Source organism: Triturus cristatus, chromosome 3_1, assembly GCF_964204655.1.
Source record: "Triturus cristatus chromosome 3_1, aTriCri1.1, whole genome shotgun sequence".
In the NCBI taxonomy this organism is placed as follows: Eukaryota; Metazoa; Chordata; class Amphibia; order Caudata; family Salamandridae; genus Triturus; species Triturus cristatus.
Window position 1 is genome coordinate 459442780 of NC_140583.1, and position 25730 is coordinate 459468509.

General features: G+C 44.3%; 1 protein-coding gene across 2 annotated transcripts in view; it reads right to left on the minus strand.

Annotated features, from left to right (window-relative positions):
• Nucleotides 1–25730, minus strand: part of HOMER2 (homer scaffold protein 2) — a 511148-nt gene that overhangs the window by 368935 nt on the left and 116483 nt on the right. Inside the window, exon 1 of one of the 2 annotated variants that reach the window (XM_085644271.1) lies at nucleotides 15334–15439. The exons of the other annotated variant lie outside the window; for it this stretch is intronic. Coding sequence (XP_085500397.1) covers nucleotides 15334–15395 — 62 coding nt within the window. The 5' untranslated portion in view covers nucleotides 15396–15439. Of the gene's footprint in view, nucleotides 1–15333; nucleotides 15440–25730 lie in introns of those variants that run through there. 2 annotated transcript variants of the gene reach the window in all.

The following is a 25730-nucleotide window of genomic DNA, read 5'->3' on the forward strand; positions in this document are numbered from 1 at the left end:
CCACCCTGCTGCGGAACGGGGCGAGCTACAACCTGCAACTACACAGGAGCACTGATCTTACATTGCTATGTGTGGTGTAGGGGTAGTGAGAGAAAGGGTCAAGAGTGAATACAAAAAAAGGTGAAAATAAAAAGGACCTAGCCCCTATGGACTAAGAAATTTTAAAAGGTCACTGGGGCTGGTACTATTAAAAACAATGGGTCGGAGATGTCCTGCTTATAATGAGTGGATACTCCTAATCAAGTCAACATGTTTCGAAGGACCGAGGCTTCTTCATCAGGACTGAGACTGATCCCTTCAGTACTCACTATGTTCTATCAATGAAGTGAAACTAGTGATATATACAAATAAGTGAAAATGCAAATGATCATGCACTTTATACAATATCCGTTGGTATTCTATATGTAAATCTGAAAAAAGAAAGCACAATTCATTATAAACTGTAAAATTGCACCTCCTTATGCGCAAACACGTGTAACCTGTAAGGAAAATGTGCCACACGGTGACTACAGTGTTATTTACCATAGTCTTATATTTAACCATTATTGCAGTGACCTGTGGAAAAATGATGAACTAGACATACATACATTGAAACAAAGCACACACTCTATACTGACGTCTAAAAAATGAGTGGAGAGTAGTTAAGTATGTAGAATAAACAAAATACATACTGGGATATATAGGAGACAATGCTCTATGAGCCTCTAGAACGGGTGGGAAGTGTGTTGCCACTGCATTCTGTTCAATGGAGACCAATGGTGGGGAAGAAAAAGAAAAGTCTTGAAAAACTAGCGGTCCATTAATTGCGGCTAAAAAGCGGCTAGAGGGTCTAAAAGTAAGCATATCCGACTGGCTCGTCTGAAGTGGCTACGCCGTACTCACAGTAAAGTCAACACTGCCTCGCTCAAGGTAACGCCATCCCGCGGCTCCGTGGTGTACTGAGTCCGCGAGGAGGGCTCTATTTATATTGCCGGCAAAAGGAAGTTAATGCTGAAGAATGACAGAACCTGTGTCAATGTTGGCTTTCACCTGGAAGTGTTAGCAGATCACATCCGGTGACAAGGAGGTTGCTGCCGAGCGCTAGAGCGGTAACCTTACGATACGGGTGTAAACCAGGAAGTGAGCATTGCGTGGAAACTGAAATGTACATTTTCCTGTATCTGAAAATCATATTATACTAATGAGGCCAAAATAAAATTTTTATAGTTAAAGTAAATTTGGGCTCATTGCACAATGGTGCTGTTTATAATATGCAATACAATGGCACTGTTTATCACACCCTTTCAGTACGGTGTGGAATGGTGAGATGTTCAAGAGGCATGTCCCCGACATGACGGTGGTATAGGTCGGGCTGGCTTTTCGTGTATCTAAAAATCATCTAATTCTCCTGAGGCCAAAATAAACAATTTATAGTTAAAGTAAAGTTTTGGCTCATTGCACGATGGTGCAGTTTATAATATGCAATACAGTGGCACTGTTTACCACAACCCCTCAGGACGGGGTGGTATGGTGAGATGTTCAAGAGGCATATCCCAGACATGATGGTGGAATAGGTTGGTGGGGAAACAAGGTTGCACAAGGTCACGGAGTAGTTTAGACTCTCTCTGACCAAAGAGCAATGGGCCATAAAAACAGGTTTTTTTTTTTAAGATAGGGCCAAAAGGTGATTACGTCTGGATTCAAGACAGTTGTGCCCAAGGTATGTCGACGTTGGGACCTGTCAAGTGGGTGCCCAGACAGAACACCCATCATTGTTCTTTTTCTAGTAGGCCATTCTCGTTGTTGAGTTGCTCAATTATTGTACATTTCAGATCGTCCACGCTGTGGGCCGTGGTTAAATAGTGAGTTGCCATCTTGGTGGTGCTCTTTTTGCAGCGAACGCTGCTCTTGTTTTCACCAATACGAATCGTCACCGGTCTTGGCGTCATTCCGACATAATCAAGCGGGGCGGGAAGACCCCTATGATGAAGCATGACACCAAGGGCCCTTTTGGTGTGTGACGGGTATTTAAGTAAACACTGTGTGTCCAATCAATGTAGGAAACACACCTTTTTGATATAGAGAGAATCTCAATCGATAGAACCCCTTCTACAGGTGGATCCTTGTGTTTTGTAATAGATTTCTAGAGTAGGACGTATCCGCCTCTAGTGCCTGCTAAGGACACTACCTCTTCACTCCCCATTTTTATTTGTTGTAGCTATTTTGACAGCTTGCAGCTGTGGGAGTATACTAGTAACTGTGGACTCTGGGAGACAATGGTCAGTGTACCAAATATCCCCTACTTATCAATTAACATATCCTTTTGTCACACGCAGATATACATTTTTAGAAGACACACACTCACTCTGACCTTCATAGAAACATTGTCGAGGCAGCAGGCCTCTCCTTTGATGAAGAGGAAGTTGACAGAATATTGGCAGCACTCAATCCCTTTGAGGGATTAAGCAGCACAGATACAGGTCCGAGTAATGCGGACTGGGATGAGTTGGCTAATCTGAGGAGAAACCGCTAATGGATATATCAAGTGAGAAACTTTCATGAGTAGCCCTTCCACATTCAAAACACCTTTGTTTCAAATAATCATAAGGCGGCCATCTTTTATGCCGTCCATAGATAGGGTCCGGTATCACTCAAATCTTTAAAAAACATTTTCGTGTCTGTATGAAGTGCCTTCCCCACTTTCCCTCTACCTGTTGTGTGTAAGAAGGAAAGACCGTGTGCAAACAATATCTAATGAAGAAGGATGGCAGTGCCTCACGGAAGTAACACCATGGAGGATACGCAGACAGGTTCTCGCCTGCTACCTCACGTTCTCATCATTAGCAGCTGCCACCCAGAAAACAATGTCAAAAACCTACTAAAAATAAAGACAACATATAGTGCTGTGTGTGAACGCTAGGCTGCGGTATGTGTATCCGAGCTCAGAACAATATCAACCCTGAAAGGAGAGACTGGGTCTGATCAGAACCCTAGTCAATCCGCATTAAAACCGAGCTAAACAACACTGGCTGTCTAGTATTTATTCCATGCTGTGTGTTTGCTCACTTAAAAACCAACATGTTTCGTTACCTCAGAAAGCTTGCGGCTAGGGTTGACTGGCAATCTCGTCAGCCTGTAGCCACGGATAGCATTCAGCCTCAAGGCTGAATGCTATCCGTGGCTACAGGCTGATGAGATTTACACACCCGCAGCTATCGGGCGGCCAGTAACAGAGTGGACGAGTACACTCTTATACAACAGATACCCACCAGTTAGAGGGATAAAGGTATGCAAAAGGCGAGTGACCACGTGGTGCAGATAAAAAGCAAACTGGTCTAACAAAAGGTGCAGTGTGGCCAGTCGACCCTAGCCCTGATGAAATTGCCGCAAGCTTTCTGAGGCAATGAAACATGTTTTTTAAGTGAGCAAACACACAGCATGGAATAAATACTAGATAACAAACCCTTCTAGAACATCACACGACTGGAAAAGGAAGCATTACAACAACTGGCTGACAACACTAACATGGTCATAAAGCCTGCTGATAAAGGAGGAGCAATAGTGATTCAAACAACACGCAATTATGACACCGAATGCAGGAAACTTTTGGAGGATCGGAGGAACTACGAGATCCTCCATGATGACCCAACAGAGGAGATACGGGTACGAATCTTGGGGATGGTCGGAGAAGCCATGGCACATGATTGGGTGTTCAGGAAGGAGGCCGATTTCCTCATCCAAAAATCGCCCAAGACAACATATTTTTACACCATCCCCAAAATCCATAAAAATCTGGAAAATCGCCCCCGGCCGTCCAATTGTGTCAGGGATCGGTTCTATTTTAGAACTGCTTTCCAAGTTTGCAGACGCATTCCTCCGCCCGCTGGTTCAAAAAACAGGCACCTACCTCAAGAACACCAAGGCCGTCCTACAACTCCTCGAAGACCTTCCTTTTGACCCAGATCAACACCTCTTGCTGGGACTTGATGTGGAAATTGTGTTTACAAGTTTACCTCATGAAGAGATCATGGACATCATAGAGGAAGTATTATTCACCACAACATGGGAATATACCACACCTCGTAACGTGGTCATGGAATGTATTTATCTGGCCCTAAAACTTTTTTCAATATGAGGGGATATGCTATCTACAGAAACATGGGACCAGCATGGGCAGCACCTTTGCCCCCAGTCTGGCTGGTCTCTATGTACACCACCTTGAGAACAGTAAGATACTACACCAGGATAACCCGTTCCACAACAACATCATAATATGGAAACGCTACATCGACGATGTACTGATAATATGGAAAGGTGACGCCAAATCCATTGGAGCATTCATGGTCTGGCTCAACCAACAGAACACCTATCCCAAGTTCACTCATACAACCTCAAACACAAATCTGGTGTTCCTTGACTTGAATATTTGTTCGAACAGTGGCACGCTCAAAACAACCACGCATTTTAAACCTACTGCGAAGAATTGCCTGTTACTATACAATAGTTTTCACCCCCGACACCTTCAGGACAATCTCCCTTACGGACAGTTCCTCCGTCTATGGAGAAACTGTTCCAGACTGACTGATTTAAAAAACAAGCCTCCGACTTGGAAAACAAATTACTGAAACGTAACTATCCAGAACAGATCATCAAAAGAGGGTTGAAACAGGCAAGGAACAACAACAGAGACGCACTCTTGGAAAACTCAATACCGAAAGAACAGGAAGATCGACCCATCTGTGCGTCACTACTTTTAACACTCACACCAATCGAGTGTCCAAAATAGTGAATAAACACTGGAGAATTCTGAACTGCAGGAGTCTTAATTTTCCTAAACCCATGTTTTCCCACAAAAGGGGCAGGAACCTGAAGGACATCCTGGTCCATACGAGACCTCATGTGATACCTATAAGGGATTTTGTGAATTCAATTCCAAATGCTACCCTCCCTCCTGTTCAAGGCCATTACCCATGTGGCAATTGTAGCACATGCAACCTTACAAGTAAGAGTAAAAACATCAAATTCACGAATGTGAATTTTCTTTGCTCAGAAACTGAGCCAAACTGCAATAGCAGAAATGTGATATATATGATCACGTGCCCGAGTAGGTTGGAATACGTCGGAATGACGTCAAGACTGGTGAGGATTCGTATTGAACACAAAAGCAATGTTCGCTGAAAAAAGAGCACCACCAAGATGGCAACTCACTATTTAACCACCGCCCACAACGTGGATGATCTGAAATGGACAATAATTGAGCAACTCAACAACGAGAATGGCCTACTAGAAAAAAATCGAGGGGTGTTCTGTCTGGGCACCCACTTGACAGGTCTCAACTGGGACATACCTTGAGCACAACTGTCTTGAATCAAGACGTAATCACCTTTTGGCCCCATCTTAAAAAACACAATTTTTATGGCCCATTGCTCTTTGATCAGTGGAAGTCTAACCTACTCTGTGACCTTGTGCAATCTTGTTCCCCACCAACCTATTCCACCATCATGTCGGGGATATGCCTCTTGAACATCTCACCATACCACCCCGTCCTGAAGGGGTCGTGGTAAACAGTGCCACTGTATTGCATATTATAAACAGCACCATCGTGCAAGGAGCCAAAACTTTACTTTAACTATAAATTGTTTATTTTGGCCTCATTAGTAGAATATGATTTTCAGATACACGAAAATGTACGTTTTAGTTTCCACGTAAAGCTCACTTCCTGGTTTACACCCGTATCGTAAGGTTACCGCTCTAGCCCTCAGCAGCAACCTCCTTGTCACCGGATGTGATCTGCTAACACTTCTGGGTGAAAGCCAACATTGACACAGGTGCAATCGTTCTTCGGCATTGACTTCCATTTGCCGGCAATATAAATAGAGCCCTCCTCGCAGAGTCAGTACACCACGGAGCCGCGGGATGGCGTTACCTTGAGCGAGGCAGTGTTGACTTTACTGTGAGTACGGCATAGCTGCTTCAGACGAGCCAGTCGGATACGCTTACTTTTAGACCCTCTAGCCGCCTATAAGTCGCTATTAATGGACAGCTAGTTTTTAAGACTTTTTATTTTTTTCCTTCACCACCATTGGTCTCCATTGAACAGAATGCAGTGGCAACACCCTTCCCACCCGTTCTAGAGGCTCATGGAGCATTGTCTCCGATATATCCCAGTATGTATTTTGTTTATTCTACATAATTAACTACTCTCCACTCCATTTTTTTAGACGTCAGTATAGAGTGTGTGCTTTCTGTTTCAATGTGTGTATGTCTAGTTCGTCATTTTTCCACAGGTCACTGCAATGATGGTTAAATATACGACTATGGCTAATAACACTATAGTCACCGTGTAGCACAGTTTTCTTACAGGTTACACATGTTTGCGCATAAGGAGGTGCAATTTTACAGTTTATAATGAATTGTGCTTTCTTTTTTTCAGATTTACATTTAGAATACGAATGGGTATTGTATAAAGAGCATGATCATTTGCATTTTCACTTATTTGTATATATCATTAGTTTCACTTCATTGATAGCAACATAGTGAGTACTGAAGGGATCAGTTTCAGTCCTGATGAAGAAGCCTCGGTGCTTCAAAACATGTTGAGTTGATTAGGAGTATCCGCACATTACACGCAGGACATCTCCGACCTACTGTTTTTAATAGTACCAGCCCCAGTGACCTATTAAAGTTTCTTAGTCCATAGGGGCTAGGTCCTTTTTATTTTCACCTTTTTCCTTCACTCTGACACTTCCTCTCACTACCCCTAGACCGCACATAGCACTGTAAGATCAGTGCTCCCACGTAGTCGCCGGTCGTAGCACGCCCCGTCCCGCAGCAGGGCGGGAAGACCACTATGATGAAGCATGACACTAAGGGCCCTTTTGGTGAGTGAGGGGTATTCAAGCAAACACTGTGTGTCCAACCAATGTAGGAAACACACCTTTTTGACAGAGAGAATCTCAAATCGATACAATCCCTTCTACAGGTGGTTCCTTGTGTTTTGTAATGCAATGAAGGGGCAGCCACCACTCCTCCTCCCTGTGATGCAGGGAGTCCAATCCCGCCCGCCATAACCTACCCTGGCTTCAACTGCAAGCTGAATACAAAAAACAAAACGAAAACGGAACGTTATTTTATTTTTTGTATTCAGCTTGCAGTTGAAGCAGTGGGGTGATGCTCCTCCGCCTTAGGGGAGAACCGTCCGCTTATTAAACAATAGGCAGTTACAATCCATCTATTTGGCAACTGCGGATAAACATTTTTTAAACTATGCTTGTTTATTATCCACGGGGCTCGATCCCAATGATAAAGCCTGTTTCAAAGGCGCACATCATAAAAAAAGTGCTCAAAGAAACTAAGAGCCAGGGCAGCTTGATAAATGTTAAACAATGTAGGACTCAAATAATGACCTTTGGGTGCTCCATGTTCCTTTATCTTTATTTGGTTCAAATACAAACCATAAAACATACACTAAAACAAAATCAATAACATTTCATACAATTACCAATAAACTCTGAACACTTACTGCTCGTGCAAGAAGATAAGCTACAGGATCATAAGAGTAGACATCGGGAAAAGTTTTAAGTATAAAAATGTGGGTCGAACCGGTTTGAAATTCAATTTCTTGAGCAGGGGGCAAATAAAAATGTATCTTAAAATGCTATACATGGGGCAAAACATAATAAAGTGCAATGCCTCTTGGTAGGAAACCTTCTCACAAGGGTAAGCACCAATGTCATGTTCCTTTACCGGACCATTCAGTACTGCTAGCAGATGGTGAACAAGTTTCACCCTAAACCAGGTAAATAAGCACCGAATGTGATCAGACACTGCAGAGCAAATATATGGCTCAATTGATGGAATAGCTTTTACCAAGATAAATCGTATGACAGAAGGTTTAGCCCTTGCCCCTGCTTCTCTTTCAGATGGTTTCCAGTGATAAGGCATTTTAAGTCCATTCAACGTCAGCCTTGGTAGTATGGGAGGGTTGAGTAAATAACTCAAGCTGGCCTAGAGACCTGAAGCTAAACCCTTTAAAAAGAAAAAAATCGTAGCCAAGGTTTCAACATAGCATGGCCAAGATAGACTGTCTTCTAAAAAGAGTAAATTCAACTTAGTTTCAGGTTAAAGCCCCACATTGAGCCATAACAATGGAAGCAGCAATAACATCTATAATTTAGTTCATACCCACGTCCTCATGTACCATACCCAAGGCCACAGTAGAAGGTTTGGAGAACAATATTTTCATGAATTTGTTTCCTCTATCTGAAGTAGAGGAGCAGTGTCCTAGCCATAAAGGTCACAGCCATAATAAACGATTGAAATACACTTAGCTTTGTAAATTCTAATCCTTACATCAATGGATTTATGTCCTAGTAGCACAGCAAAGTCTAATATACAATAGATGGCCCTGCCAAAGAATATTCTTTTTTGCTTCAATACTGGGGAGCAGCGGGGGGGCATGGCTTGCAGCCATGGAAGATGGCCGCTCGCTGCTAGAGCTCCGCTAGCGGTCACTATCTAAATCCACTATCCAACACCATCCGAGGGCAATCTGAGGCGATCTACGAGTCTCTGCCACGCTGGAGCATGGTGGCAGGCTGAGCGAAACTGTGGCGGCCGCCATTAAGAAATTTTGCCCGTAGAACTATGATCGGCGCAACTCCCCCTGAGATGGCCAAAATGGCGCCCTGACACTGCGGTGACTACAGTCTGGGGTCAACGGCCGTAGATGGCGGCTCAGACGTGCGTCTAAAATCAAATCGCGGAGAAAACCTAGGCATTTGGCCCGCGGTGGGAGGTGGCGTGCCCGGATCTGCAAGCAGAGGCAGCGGGGCTGAGCCGTGGACTGGGTGACGCACCCTCCATCTTGCAGCCGGTGAGTGTGGGCAAGACGCGGTGAGGCCGCAGGCACGACTCAACATGTTGGGAGCGGTGGGGACAGCGAGTCCTGCCACGGAATAAGCGCCCACCAGTTGGAACATCCTGACCAGTAGCGGGGCTGAGGGCCTATCCCGTGTGAGCACTGCCCAGCCCAGGAGATCGGAGCGTAGGCCTCCCCCCTGGAGTTGAGATAAGTGTTGGGCTGGACAATAGAGGAAGCCCGGAATTGAACAAGGGAGCGGGCTGTGGGCGGAAGAGGGGCCCTGGTATCGGAGCAGCCAGCTGCACTGAACGCCGCTGGAGGGGGCCTGTGGTTGTGCAAGGCCGGACCCTGGGGGGACTTTCTGTGCCTGGATGCTCTGGGCGCGCTGCCTTTTGCGCTTTTAGTGGGACCGAGGTAGTGGTGGGGTGCCAGTCTTTCCTCCCCTCCCCTGAGTGCAACATGCTCGTCAAGGGGGCCATTCCCCCCTGCCCCCAACACATCTTGCCTGGATATCGACAGGGGGGTGCTCACCCTGGGACATGGCCCACAATAGACCTCAAGGCCAGGGCCAGTCAAACCAGATTGACAGGTACACGGTGGCCATGGGGAAAGAAGACTGGGCTCCAGGTGGGAGCCAACAGGACGATCCCGAAGCCACTGGCCAGGACCCATCCTTGAGGGACATAATGGCAGTGATTCGGGAACTCCGGGGAACCCTGGAGCCCAAATTAGACACCCTGACGGAGGAGGTCAACCTCCTAAGGGTGGACTTCCAGAAGATGTCAGATAAGGTAGCAGTGGCGGAATCGGGCATCGGAAACGAAAAAAACTCGAGGATCAGGTTGCTGCCCTCACCGAAAATCAAACCGATATCTACGCCAGGCTCGAGGACCAGGAAGGGCGGGCCAGACGAAACATCCACGTGGTGGGGGTTCCGGAAGGAATGGAAGGGCCCGCCGCAGACTGGTTCACAGAAGACCTAGTACTGAACCACCTGAAACCCAAACGCCTGTCCAACTTCTTCTCTGTCGAGCGCGTCCACCGTGCGCTTGGGGGTAAACTTAAGCCCGGGGCCCCCCGCCCATCATCATTGCCCGCATTCTAAACTTTCGTGACTGGGATGCCATCCTGCACGTGGCACGGACAACAGGACACCTCCATCTTGAAAACGCCACAATCCGGTTCTTTCCGGGCTTTACCATTCACGTCCAGCTCCAACGTCGGTCCTTTGAGGGGGTGAAGAGAGTCCACAGGGAACAAGGGGTGAAGTACATAATGCTCTTCCCCACTCACCTTAAGATCCTGAATGGTGGCAAGGCCTATTTCTTTGAATCACCCGAGGAGGCCAGCGACTGGTTAGAGGGTTGGCGGACAGTGGGCAGGAAGGGAGAACATCACAGACCAGACCAGCGACTCAACGGGCAGGACACAGAGTGCCGAGAGACCCTTATCTGGCAGTCAGGGCCATGAAATGAGAGTAATCAAGTGACCTGTCGAAGTGTGGCCAATAGGACTGGAAGATATTCTTTTTTTCCTCCCCTTTTTCCTTTACCTGGTACCTCGGAGATCAATGGAGTTTAGCTATGGAGAGGGGGGGGGGGCTTGATATGTGGTGCTTCACACAGCAGGGACTTTGAACTTCCTTGTAAACGCTCTGGGATGTTATGGGCCAGTAGGGGTGTACTACATTAACCGGGGGCGGACTTGGGTGGGGGCGAGACCATGGGGCAGTGCATTGAATTGCCCTAAAATGGCTTCAATGTGGGTGGGACATTTGCTAGTTCTGTATAATTCTTCTAGCTGACTGCAAGTTCATGTTTCCTCTTATATGTTGTGTGGGGAGATAATGGGGTGACAGGCACTCTGCATGTTTACAAGCAGGGAGGTTGGGGACCCATCGAGCAGGGAGGCAGGGTGGGGGGTGTTGGTAATAGGGGGGGGGGAGGAGTATTTGTTTCAGGGGTTGGTAAGTTTTGCTCTAGACCAGTATAGCCCTATAGCGTGTGGTTTCTTGCCTGATGACAAAGAGGGTCCAAGCACCTATCCGATATTGACTAGCCTCTCTGACTGCAATGGGTGCTCAAGCTAAGTTTACAATATGGACGTGGAATGTGAATGGGCTGGGTAACAAAATCAAGAGAACCCTAGTACTACAGCACCTCAAAACGACACTCCCCTGATGTAGTTTTCATTCAGGAGACACCCCTACGTGGGAATAGGTGCAAGGCCCTAGATCGTTTTGGCTATAAAATGGTTGCCCACTCGGGGTTCACGTCAGGATCACGGGGGGTGGGGGGGGCATTCTGATCCACAACACCCTGCCCGCAGTTCTGCTGGGCACATGGTCCGATGATGCGGGCTGCCTTGCCGCGGCAGCGGTGAAATGGGAGGGCCGCACCGTAGTCTTCTGCTCCTGCTATGTCCCACCAGGCTTCCACTCATCAGTTTCCACGACTGGGCTCTTTCCTGACAGATCTTCCTCAGGGGTTCCTCCTGTTGGGGGGGGGGGGGGGAGGGGGACACTAATGCGGAAATGAATGCTGACATAGACCGATCCGGGGATGGGCTTGGCTACACGGGGGAACAGGGCCTGGAGGGCTTTGTCGAGGCATTGGGCCTTAGTGACCTGTGGCGCACATATCACCCTTCACATAGACAATACACGTTCTACTCAGCTCGACACAGGACCTCTTCAAGACTTGACTATTTTTTTACCAGCACCGACCAGATGGGCGTCTTTGCTGACCCCCGCATTTTGGCCCATGGGATCTCCGACTACGCGCCGGTTGGCATCACACTTCTGGGCCCTGTGATTAATAAAGCCTTCTTTCCGAGGATAGATTCGTGGCGCCTCGGGGATCAGACTATTGGGGAAAAACTCCGGGAGGGTTCTCGGCTGTAATTTGAGGAAAACCAGGGCTCTGTAGCCTCTCGTATAACAATGTCGCAAGCATATAAAACGGTGTTGAGAGGGCAGGCCCAGGCACTGATTGGGGCCCAGAAAAAAGAGGAGTCCCCACAGATCAGTCAACTTGAAAAGGAAATAGGACAAATGGAACAGGACGCCAGTATAGCCTCTTCGGTTGATCTCTGCCACAGACTGACACTCAAACAGAGCGAACTTCGTGCACTAGCTGAGGAGGAGGCACGGGCATACGCGCTGGCCACACAACGCCGGTTGTATGATGTGGGGGAAAAATCCCTTAAGTTACTTGCTTGGCTCGAGCGACATGACAGGGAGCGCTCATGGGTGGCTGAGGTGATTGACGGGTGGGGGTCCCCAGTATCCAACAGTATGGAAATAGCGGAGGCGTTCGCATCCCATTTCGAAAGGGTATATTCCCCAGTGTGCACCAGGACTGAAGGCAACTGCGCTGAATTCCTGCAGGATTTTGCGCTGCCCAAATTGTCCGGGGAACAGAGCGACCGCCTGGACACGAACCTCACTTGGGAAGAAACTGAGAAGGCCCTTAACTCGCTCCAGTCCGGGAAAGCGTCTGGACCAAATGGGCTTCCGGTAGAGATTTACAAGAGGCAGGCGAACGTCATTATCAAGCCCCTTCTCCAGATGTATTCGGAGGCATGAGAGGTGGGTAGGCTCCCCCCGATCAGCGCAAAGCCACGATTGTGGTCATTCATAAAGCCGGGAAGCCGGCAGATCAATGTTCCTCGTACCGCCCCATTTCACTTATCAATGTAGAGGCCAACGTCCTGGCCAAGGCCCAGGCGGATAGGCTGGTATCTGTTCTTCCAGACTTTGTGCATGTCGACCAGTCCGGATTCATGCCCCGAAGGAGTACCAGCCACAACCTGCGTCGCCTCTACGGAGTACTATAGATGACGGAGGATGTCAGTGACGCACAGACGGCATTGATGTCGTTAGCCGCATCAATGGCATTCAATAGCATCGAATGGCCCTATTTATTTATGGTGCTCCAGAAACTTGGTTTTGGCCCGACCTTCTGTGGCTGGGTGCATCTCCTCTACGAACAGCCGGTGGCTCGGGGTCAGGGTGAACTGTACTATGTCCAGGGTGTTTCCCCTTAGGAGGGGTACCAGGCAGGGTTTCCTCCTGTCTCCTCCTTTTTGCCCTGGCCCTAGAGCCACTGGCTCATTGGATCAGGAGAGATGGGTCTTTCCGGGGCCTGGTGCTGACAGATGACTGGGAGGAGCATATCTCCCTTTACGCCGACGATACTCTGCTGTATATGGCGCGGCCATACCACTCGATTGCACAAGCATTACACCTCTTCGAGTTATTCGGCAGCTATTCTAGTTACATCATCAATTTGGAGAAGTCGGTGATTTTCCCTTTGTCGGGCCCCACCCACAGGTCCCCACTAGATGCCCCGCCACCGTAGCCACGGACGGGTCCAAGTACTTGGGGGTCTACATCACACGGGATGTTGAGGAGTTTTTCACCAGGAACCTTGAACCTCAGTTGGCTCGCCTCGGGGCAGACGTGAGTCATTGGCGATCACTTCCGTTTTCCCTCATGGGACGCGCGGCATCCGGCAACCCATGATGTGCACACTATTTCACCTGGCCCTCCCCTCCTGGTTCTCGATTCTCGCCGCGAGCAGCTCCTGATGCTTCATCAACGTACAAACCTGGTTCTCCAGCGACTTGGAGGAAGCCTGGAGATCATGGATGTGGGATTCCGCATTTATCAGACATCTTCTGAAAGTTCACTCTCAGCAGCCCCACATCAATCTTAAAATAAGCTTTAGCAAAAAAGGCCTCCGCCCTCTTGGCCTTCATGTATCTCAGTTCAGCTTTTGACAGAATTAATAGAGAAACTCTGGGTTGTCCTGGGTTCCTTGGGGGTCGAGCGAAGCATTATTCGGTTGCCAAGGAATTTACATCTTAATTTGACCGCCTCAGTCGAGTATGAGAGGTGAATGTTTGCAGCTCTTTAGAATGAAAAGAGGTGTTCGACAAGGCTGTATTTTAGCTCCTTTTAATTCACCTTGTACATTAATCGCCTAGAACTCAAACTTATGTGGCTCCAAGGAGATTTTAGGTGAGTCAAGACTGTCATGGCAGTCTGGTTCAATAAAATACCTGCACCTAGAAAACGAAACCAATACTTCGCAGATCTCCTAGAAGGGTGGTCTCCTAAATTCTTAGCGTGGTGGGGGGAGTCAAAACGGTTAAAATGATGATCGCGCCTCTCAAACTATCTCGTAAGTATGTTGCCCATGATGCTCTCTGACAACTTTTTAAAAAAGGTAGATAAGGCCATTAGTAACTTCCTATTGCAAGGAAAAAAAGCAAGGATCTCCACAAGTAAGTTGAGGCTCGGAAAAAACATGGGAGGAGTAGGCCTACCTAATTTCAGAAATGATCAAATAGCATACCTTTGCATACAAGGAGCTGCATGGTTTAAAGATAACCCTAATTACAAACCACGGTGGGTAGATATAGAATTACACCTCACCAAAGGAATTCCCCTCCAAGCAATTATGACAATGCAGACCATTAACTGGAGCACTCTAAATATATCATACTAAATACAAAAAAAGCCTTAATAAACAAACAATGATCCGGCACTCTACTCAGTGATACATATGTTTATAAGAGACACATTTTCAGAAACAAAATCAGCAGGTCGTTGTATAACTTCTTTATTCAAAATTCTTTAAAAATGACACGAAGTAGCCAACGCGTTTCGTCCTTACGGACTTCTTCAGGGCTACAAACAAACAAATATATACAAGCATAATTTTAGATAATGTATACAGAATCCATTATAAATACAAATATATACAAAATTAATAATATGTACATTTAAAACACAATTTTATGGGAAGCCTATATAAGCAATGGATTATGTTCAACTCACAAGAAATATCCAGTACATTTATTATTCATTCATGAGTATTTTGAATTAATGTACAACAATGAGCAATTACATTTTTAAAGAAACCACCCGAGAAAACAAAAAAAGAGGGAGACAGACAAGTTCCCCTATCACCAATCATTAAAACCATGACCTGCTGATTCAAAAAGGGTCTAAATTACATCTTGTTTAGGAAATCGCAAAGAGGGGCAGAAATCAGGCTAGATTCTTCTATATTTGCTTCATTTCAGCTTCAAATGACATTATGATTGTATTACAACAGAAGGATAGATTGCATTTTCAAAGAGACATCACAGACTATTTTGAATAGTATATGGCATCATGAAGTACCCTGGGAGACTTATTCATTTTTGTTTAAAAGGAGGATATACTGAGAAAATTCTATAATCTAAGAAAAATCTACCTATGATTAGCTATATGTCCGTTTACCAAAAATATTCTTTTGTGTCCCTTTTCGATCTTTAAGTGGATTTTTTCTAACGAAAAAAGGCGTAGAAATTGCGATGTATCAATCGCTTCCAATAACTCCCTAAGTGGCAGACATGAAAAATACAATGTATATCAAAAAACCTTTTGAAACCACTGCTAAAATTATAGAAAAAACGTAAGTATTTATCTATGGACATACCTCAGTAGGAATGATGAAATAACAAATCCTGAGCGCTGTAATGGTGAGCTCAATGTTATCATCCATCAGTGATAAAGGTATGATATTTATACCTATCGTAGCCTATAAAAATGGACACTATAAACCGTTACTAAACAAAGTATATTCTATGTATTATGAACTTGTTATAAAAGATAACCAGTAAACAATAATCTAAGTCTGATAAGCAACTGGCGTTTTGAATAAAACCACCCGCGTTCGCACTCAGGGTCATAAAAAAAAAAAGTATAGGAAGCCCAGAATAGTTTTTGGCCGCCATCTTGTAATGAGCAAAATGTATCATGATGCCCTTTACATATTATGTGTGCGCTCGTATAAGCCCTCCTATTTTAGTTAATAATTTGGGCTTTAAAGGTAGAGGAGTCAGATAAATTGAATTAAATTAAAAGGGAATATAGTTTGCATAGGCATCTATATTGTAACATAAACCACCCTTCTATTCCTTTAACATGTAACTATTAAAACAGAGACCCAAAATGGGCGCAGAAACACCATTTCGGTCCTAGGCTGCACACGTTCCGGCCGTATTTTGCGAGCTCATAGTCTACACGAAAACCGGCTTTCAAATAACCCGCCCGCTGTCGAACCTGAAATCAATTTCGTATTTTATCCAGGATGTATCCGCCATGTTGTAATAGTAGAAAACACCAAGGAAAGCCCTGATAAGCCCAGGCATCAATCTTATAACATCAATATTGGCCATCGAATTTCTATTCTACAGTCTTACTCAAATGCCGAAAATGATTTGATTACTTGGTTATTCCAGGGCATGTTTGTATCTACATTGTGATTACCGCCCCGAATATATCCTTCAATATGACGAAATAAAGGCCGCCATCTTAAGTTGAGCCAAACGTTATATCAGCCTGATATTATAAAACATAATGAGAAGATAACGGGCTACTAAGTTTGGCCCAGATTAAATCGATAATTGGTCCATATTTCCAGAAATACCTGCAAAATTATATATTTAGCCACATAGTATATGGCATTGATTATGAAGTGCCGAATTTCAAATTTAGGAAAAAAAATTCTATTTAAAAGTTGAAGAGTTCAACCCTGTCTCGTTATTGAAGATTCATGAAAAAAAAAAAAATTCTTATTACTCGACGATGGTCAAATAGAAAAAAACTGAACCATATTAACTCGTATGTTTGGGTTAAATGGCAGCCATCTTTAAAGTACTGGCAAAACAGTTTACATAGAGTAACTCTGCGACCGCACATTTCGGCAATAGTACAGATTTGAAAAACCACTATTATTTGGCTCCAAATCCAAAACAACGTCTTATCTGCAAGCTTTTCCATGATTAATCCGAAGTTTAGAACTTAAGTTGTATATTAGGCGAATATAACTGCCTTTGGTTACGAGATCGCTTATTTGATTCAAAACCACTTCTATTTAGCTCCAAATCCACAGTAACATCTTATCTAAATGAATCTATTATATTTAATGTTCTTACTCACCCTGAATGTCCTAAAAGGACACCCAGAGAGGGAAAACACACGTATACAAAAAATATCAGAGGGTAGGTCATAACAATAGTACATTGATCAAAGGTACTGATTGCAGATATTGCGTGAATAGACAATATTCACTTAGCAGGGATCAAAAGTATCACTTCAGATGTCACTACATTGTGGACAAATTTAAAGTACGACCATTATGTGTCCTCATTTGTGCAACGGGTTTCATAGGATACAGACTGATCCACATCAATCAAATCCTTGATTTTTCTTTGAATTCTAAACTATAGATAATCATACATTCAGGTCTTAAACCCATATTATTCAAAGTTGCACACAGCTAAAAAAAAAAGCCTTAAAAACGTCTGGACACCCTTTCTACAACAAAATCGGTGCCTCAAATTCACAGGCGATCTGGAACAACCCAGCGATAAAAATAAATAAAGAAACCATATTTTGGAAAGAGTGGTCACACAAGGGTATCAACTTCCTCAGGGCCCTTTATAATAAGACTTCTCCTATATCTTTCTCCACACTTAAAAATGATAAAGGTTTAACTGAGTTAGACTTCTATGACTTTCTGAAACTGAAAGCCCAGATCTCAAATCTTAACTCTATTTTTAACACCCCCTCACTTCCATCAAGACTCACCCAATTATTGAGTGCTGGCCACACAGTCCCAAGGATTTACAAATTACTGCTCCCCTCGCCGGGCGAGCAACATTTGAATAATGTGTCAAAATGGGGTGCAGAACCAAACAGCAAAATAATTACACTTGACTGGCAGCAAATACATACAATGCCTTTCAGACACAAAATCTCCCCTACTCTTTCACAATCAAAATTTATGATCATAAACAGGACATATTGGACCCCTGCAAGACTATTTAAATTAAATCTAACCCAGTCTCCACTATGCTGGAATTGCAACTCCCATACAGGTGACTTATCTCACATGCTTCTGCTATGCCCTATGTTACAACATTTTTGGAATCAAATTTTCAAATATATTTCAGACACTCACCATCTCTCCGCTTAAAGACATATCTTGTATATTAGCAGGCTTTTTGGACCGTGACCTGACAGGGGGAGGATGACTGTTTTCTGCTTGACTTAATGTTAACACTAGCGTGTAAAATAGTACTATGTAATTGGAAGAGCTTTGGGAAAATCACATTAAAGAAATGGCAAGAAAGGTTAACTTTTTAAGAGGAGCACCTCCCCTTGGAAACCCAGGCATAGGAAACTATGGAAAGCGCTTGACGCTAGCTCTAAGGTTTTTAAACCCCCCCCCACCCGAGTTACCAGGCCCAGAGGCGCCTATATCACACCACCTCACGGCCCTCATGCTTATGAAGCCCACCCACTGGGATTAAGGTTCCCTTTAGAATTTAGCATGCACCACTTTTAGGTTTATCCCTTTGACCCCGAGCTCTAGCTTCTCTCTACTTACCCTCACTCCTTCTGTACCACTTCCACTCTCTGCTTTCCTATTCTAATCTCTAACATTTTACTGTTGGCTTTTTACTTTTCTTGACTTGTTCCATGCTAGAAAAAGGATTATCATGAACATCTATGATAATATGACATTAATGACGTCTGGTTTCAATTAGTCTGTTCCTCACAGTCCATTACGGAGAAATGCATAATTCAAGCTTATTGATTTGCCACGGATCTGCCACTGTTAACTTTCGTAAGTGCTGTCTCCTCGATGACTTGGACACTATGGCCTATTACATTCTAATTTTGTACACTTACTAATTTGTGTCCCTTTACATTTATCAGATTACAATGTACTGTCTGAACCACCTTTCACTGTCTTCTAGTAATGGTGACATGGATGACTTGATGTACCTGCAGTACTTTGTTGTGTCTTTTATTTATTTTGTGTTTGAAAAGAAAATCAATAAAATTCTTTGAAATCAAAAGAATGTTCTGGAATCAATAACGTAATGTGGATTATATAAAATGTGTTAACTTTCCAAGACAGGTTCTAGATTCAAATCTAGACCATTGTTTCAAAATAATTTTTCTGTGTATTCTTATCCTTTCTACCTTAATCTAAGTCACTAGCACTCAATCCACCACCAAGCCCCTTGCACTTACCTTTGAGCAACTGCTGACTTGTTTTTATTAATCTTCACTTTTCAAACTTAAATGTAAATATCGGAATAACAAATTGTTAGTTTATAAAAATAAAGATTGAAATCTATTCCATGTGGCTATGCATTGTTGTTTTTGACAAAGTTTTGAAAAAGAAATAGTTTGAAAACGTTTTGATAAAGTCTCTTAAAGAATAGTTACTCTCAGTTAGGACCACTTGTGTGTTTCAGCATATACTACTCAGGTCCTCCGGATTATTTTGGGTTTCCCCATTGTTTGTAATGGTGCTCCTGTGAGGGTTTTTCTCTAAGATTTACTTATTCGAGGTTTTACAACTCTGTACAAATTGCAATGTCTGAGAACAAGGGACTTGCACAAACAGAGGACTACATCAACAGACTTCTATACGATCAAGTGGGATCAGGGTTCCTTGCTTCCACATCGGCTAATATTGACTTTACCCTTAATGACAAAATAAACAAATTAGAAAGACTAGAAAAAAAATCTAGAATGCACAAGATATGGAGTCACATGCTAACGAAACATCTACAAGCCAACATTATTCCAGTAGGACTACAGGTTAGGAATGAACCTGCAATCTTTGTAGATTTACCTAAATTCAAGGAGAATTTTAGTTTCATGGCAAACAATTGTTCTCGTCATTGGATGGTTCTAGAACCAGATTGTCAACTAGAACAGGTTGAAAAGTTGACAAAAGAGATCATTGATCTCAAACGTGAGATCTCTGAAGACACTGCACTGACTAATGCTACAGAGGCACTTTAACGTCTAGAGAGGACCTTACGTGAGTTTGACACTAACACATAGGCACGTGAGCGAGACAAGTTAGCTAAAGACATTCGTTTTTTACAACCAAAAGATCACCTATCCTTACTTACAAGACGACTATTACAAACAAGATACACAAGCCAGGTACCCCGCAAGAGGAAGGGGAGGGTTTAGGTGTTAGAGAAGATTCACAACCTTTTCTGAGTCCTATGGGGCAAGCAGCACAGGAAGTGACACTGAACAACTGGGGACCAGTTCAGAGCAATACAATCAAGGGTACAGACACCTGGACCAGACCCAGGGACCTTTATTAGGAACAGGAGAATGGAGACCAGCCAGAGGAAGACATAACATTTGGAACCAGGGCACACAGTAAAGACAGAATTGGAGAGGATGCAGAAACAGAGGTCAGAAACAAGTCTGCTTATAACAAGAGAACCATGAGGAAATACACACAAGACGACAACACTACCAGTGGTAGGCACAGACAGAACCAGCCCCATCATGAAGCTATCAAATTACGAGTTATCTCCAGATGAGGCACACATGCTGAACAACGGCTTATCCTTTGTACTCACCTCCCTACCCAATTCATTTAATATCAAAATGGAACATCATTTTTTCCAAAAAGTTTAGTTACATTATTATTTCAACAAAGTACCCTCTCACCCAGTTAGCTCGGGTACTGGTTTGAGGTGTGCATCGACCTTCAACCCCCCCCCAGCCTACTTCATGTCCCATAAAATATTAGCTTAAGAACAAGTGGTCTTGAGAGATGTCATGAACATGATTTCCCAGAAGAAGTATGTGAAGTACAACATCTCAAAGGTGGAACGTGAGGCACTGACATCAACGTCAAAGTAGCTGATCAGAGTGGTGCCATTGTTATCCAAAATACAACTGACTACAAAATGGAGATCAACAACTAACTTACAGATGGCATTAGCTGTACCAAACTGGACTCTGATCCAGCTAAAGAAATGAGCAGACATCATGAGGATCACTAAGAAATGTCAAAATGAGGCGTGCCTCACAGAATTGGAATATGACTTCCTCAACAAGAAAGAGCATAAAATACCTACAATTTACACCCTTCCCAAGGTTCACAAAAACATACAACATCCACCGGGTCGCCCAACTGTATCTGGCTGCGGATCCATTATGGAACCCATTTGCAAATACGTTGATGTCTTTCTCAAACCCTGTGCTGAATCCACTGAGGCATATTGAAGGAACACAATGGAGACAATCAGGCTGATTGACAAACTTGTTTTTGACCCGACACAACAACTACGGTAACCATGGATATTGCATCGCTGTATACCAGCATTCCACAAAGACCTGACTGGAAATCATGAACAGTGTTCTCAACGGCAGACCACAACTGTTAGAAGTGGCCATGTTGAAAAACGATTTCTTTTTCCAAGGGAATTTTACTTACAGACTAATGGGGTAGGCATGGGCGCTAGCTTTGCATCTAATCTGGCTATACTATATAGGGAAAATTTTGAAACCAACCATATCTTCAATGATAACCCATATCGTAGGAATATATCCCTTTGCAAAGGATATATTGATGATATTTTTGTCATATGGACAGGCAATGAATCTGACCTCCAATCTTTCCACACAATCTTGAATGACAGATCATGCGATATCTGGTTTACGATCAAATCTAACCATGATAGCATTGAAGGTAAAAACACGAATTTTACAACACTGCAGTCAAGTTAGGTGCAATTTACAAAGTGCTTCGTTAGTGGAACACTTCTACACACTCAAACACTCATTTGACAGCCTGAAATAGCTATTCCTGTAAAAGGTACTGTGTGGCCCAAGAGGGGGAAATATCAGACCTACATAATCTTCGAGAGTGCAAATGGATGCACATTTTGGACACTGTCAAACAAGGGCTGAATTAACACAAAGATATCTAGAAAACTGTCTCTTCTTAACACGAGCTAATACCATCCTAATCATAACAGGGTCGTTTCTGGGATGCCCTCATATGTATGATATTGACTTCACAATTGAGATGGATCTGTTTCAAACTGTGTCACTGTTACTTCAAATCCATAACTTCTGCTTGTTTCTGATAACTTAGCGACTGCTATTTATACATTGAACCATTGGTCCCCCTGGTTTGTTTTATATGATGAATGGACAATTGCCAGTACATTGCATTACATTGTATATTCTACCAGCTGGTTGGCCACCATACTCAAGTATTTGGCCATATGGATATAACCAACAATGGGAAATTGTCCACTCTTTTCACATTACCAAACTCTGACATTGTTCAACGATTATTCATTTTTATGTATAATTGTCTATTGAGAATCAAACTTTCTAATCGCTGTGTTTTGATAATTCCACCCCGGTAATTAACATGTGGGTATATGAGGCTCTTTTTAACGAATAGAGGACTTATCATCCTCCAGCCACCAGTCATCCCTCATAGAAGCATTATGGAGTCTCTTGCCAATGTCTACACACTCACAGGACAGTCATTAGACTCAAGCCTCTAGTGTGAGCCATTCATCCCATTCAGACACGCGTATACAGTATAGTTTTGACTCTGAACAACTGCTAAAAAAATTGTTTAAAAAAAAGTCTCATACAAACTTTTCCAGTCTCTTAAAGTGCTCCTCAGTCACAGCCCGAGGGCAATGTACTTAAGAGGGCTCTGCTCTACTTCCCCCTTACCAACCACTTTCATATCCCCGTTCAGAAAACTCATCGAACCTTTGTTTGTTCAATAACTCAGTTACAAGAGTGTAATTCCTGGGAGGCTGAACTATTAAGGCCTGAATGATTTGAGTGTTGGCTGCCAGGAATAGCACAGTACTAAACTGCCCATGCTTGAAGAATCTCCATTAAGTACAATGCCAATAGGATCCTCCAAGCTAGAGCAGCCTCTTGCAGCCCTAATCCTTACTGCTCCTCCACAGAAGTAATTTCTTCCATGATTGCACCAAAGTAGGTAGTAAGGTACGTTAGAATGGAGGAGCTAGTGCACGATCTTTTATCCACCAAATGGGCCATACTAGATTTGCCCTTACTCCAGCAAAGTAGGCTGTAAGCCAAGAAAGGTGTCCCAGTCCAGTCTTGGTCAGGCGCAAATGTACCTGCTCTTGGCCTAGTAATAAAGAGCTAGTTGTCTGCTTTCACCTCCGAACAAGTTCCCCAGTGCACTGTAGGCAATGAAGTCCTCAATCAGTGTCTCAGGAGAATCTTCATGTTTAACTGACAGACCTCAGAAAAGATCCAACTTTAACTACCTACGTTCTTTTAAGTGAAGTAGAGAGGCAGTTCAAGGTTGGTCTTCTGATACCAAACTCATGAAGCCTTGATATTAACATATTATGGGAGATGGTGGTAAAGGCCATGGACAGATCAAAAAGGATCAGGGCAATTCATCCCCTCACCTGGATCTAGATCCCATCGGAGCTCTTCGACATCTACTATAAGGGCTTGTCTGTGCTATAAGTAGATCTAAAACCCGAGTGAGCTAGGATAAGACTGGTGGTTGACCCGAGAAAAGAGGGCCAAATGCTAATTCCATGCTTCTCCAAAATCTTCACAGGCATTGGGAGTAAGGAAACAGGGCAGTAGTTGCTGGGATGGACAGATCTGAAGATGTTTTCTCGAGAATAAAGGAAATCACAACAGGTTTCTGTGACAACGGTGCTCCTACCATAGTAAAGGAAGCATTGCAGAGCTTAGTAAAAACTGTGGCAAGCTTGTCAGTGATCGAACATAAAATCCAATTTGAGCATGGTTTAAGGTGGGAATCCCAAATTAATCTAAAGTAGTGCCAGTTCTAGGAGACGTTCTGGGAATAACAAATCAAGGTTAATCAGCAGTTATACGGAAGAGTTAGAGGAAGAAGGGGTTATATTTTATTCAATTCTTGAACTAAGGGACTAGGTCTGCTCTATAATTCTGATAAACATCGTACATTTTTTCTTAGTAATTTGCAGAATGGTTACAAATCTTATAAAGGTTGAAAATGTTGTAGTGCGTTTAAATAAGTTTGAGGAAAGTGTTAACAATGTTACACATCACTGGTTTAATTTTTGGAGTATTGAATTGTCTCTGTAAGGAATATAGATATTGTTAATTTAAATTTTTTTATAATGGTGCTTGACAGAAAAATTTATAAAACTTAAAATTTGAACTGTAGGCTATCCTCCATATACCTTTAAGCTTCTTGCACTATTTTTTAAAAAATCCTTAGTTTACCTGAAAAATATTGTTCGTACGTTGTAGACTTATGACAAATGTCTTTAAAGGAGCTATCTCAAGAGTTTTGCTTAAACAGATATGTGCCTGTTCGTTAAGATTATGGACATCTGAAAGTTCCATATGGAACAATGGGATCCACCCTTATGGAAAAGAAAGGTAATGTTCCTCCAGACCTAGTGTGTCTCCTACAGTGGTGGAGTAACACAGCTTTGTTAAAATACCCCTCTCCCACAAGGGTAAGCACTTTGTACTTACCCTTTGAAGGCTCGCCGTGAGGGGAACGGCTACTGGGGGGAGTCGCCTTGCCTGCCTGCCGTGCACCGGGACCAGGAGCCTATCTGCACCGCCGTGAGGTGAACGGCTTGGAGACCACAAGCCCCAGCATCCTGAGCACCGGGCGCCTGCCGCTGACGTCATCAGGCAGCGCCCGGGCTCCTCAAAAGCCCCGCAGGCTTCACGCAGCGCGGGACGCGCTTTTCAAGCACTTTGTACTTACCCTTTGAAGGCTCGCCGTGAGGGGAACGGCTACTGGGGGGAGTCGCCTTGCCTGCCTGTCGTGCACCGGGACCAGGAGCCTATTTGCACCGCCGTGAGGTGAACGGCTTGGAGACCACAAGCCCCAGCATCCTGAGCACCGGGCGCCTGCCGCTGACGTCATCAGGCAGCGCCCGGGCTCCTCAAAAGCCCCGCAGGCTTCACGCAGCGCGGGACGCGCTTTTCAAGCACTTTGTACTTACCCTTTGAAGGCTCGCCGTGAGGGGAACGGCTACTGGGGGGAGTCGCCTTGCCTGCCTGTCGTGCACCGGGACCAGGAGCCTATCTGCACCGCCGTGAGGTGAACGGCTTGGAGACCACAAGCCCCAGCATCCTGAGCACCGGGCGCCTGCAGCTGACGTCATCAGGCAGCGCCCGGGCTCCTCAAAAGCCCCGCAGGCTTCACGCAGCGCGGGACGCGCGCGGGCAGCGCCCGGGCGAAGCCCGGGCCAAGGGCGGGCCCGTCCTTGCCCGTCATCGCCAGGAGGAGGCAGGGCTGGGCCACCCCTCGTAGATCCTCTTCCCAACGCCTAAGGTACTGTGGCTAAGTTGAGACTGTGATCATTACTACGTGGTGCTTTTAGGATTGTGTGCTACTGGAGTATTTCACCCCCTGAGGACGTATACCTGTTCTATTTCCTATGTTAAGTACATTCTGTGAACAATTTTTGGACTCTACGCCATCATACTGGGATGTAATTACTCATGCAAATTTATGAACATCTGTGTTTTATAGATTTTTCTTAATTTATGTTTTTCTTTTTCTAGCATAGTCTTATATTTTAAAGCAGTAATTTGACCCCTTGTACTGTTTTTCAGGTTGGGTAATGGCAGGAAAGGGTAAACGCACGGGGGGGGCGGGACAGTTACTGGCACCATGGACCAGTTTATAACGCGCGCTGTTTCCGTTTTAGAGCACGAAATCGCCATAACTGAGCGACGGCTCTCTACTGAACCAACGCTGTTAAGACGCTCATCTATTGGGCCTCTAGCACTAGCTAGATCCCCTTCAAGATTAGTCGGGCCTGTGGAGGGTAGCCCCTCTCAGGTAGAGGACCTTGAGACTCGTCCCTCTTTGAATCAAAGTAATATCAGGATTCTAGAGTCCCCTGCTGAGGATGTTTTGGTAGCTGAAAATTTCTCAAGATCCGATGATACACCCCCCCAGACACGGGCTAGTAAGAAATCCAAATGTATGTCTCACCCCAAGAGAAAAAG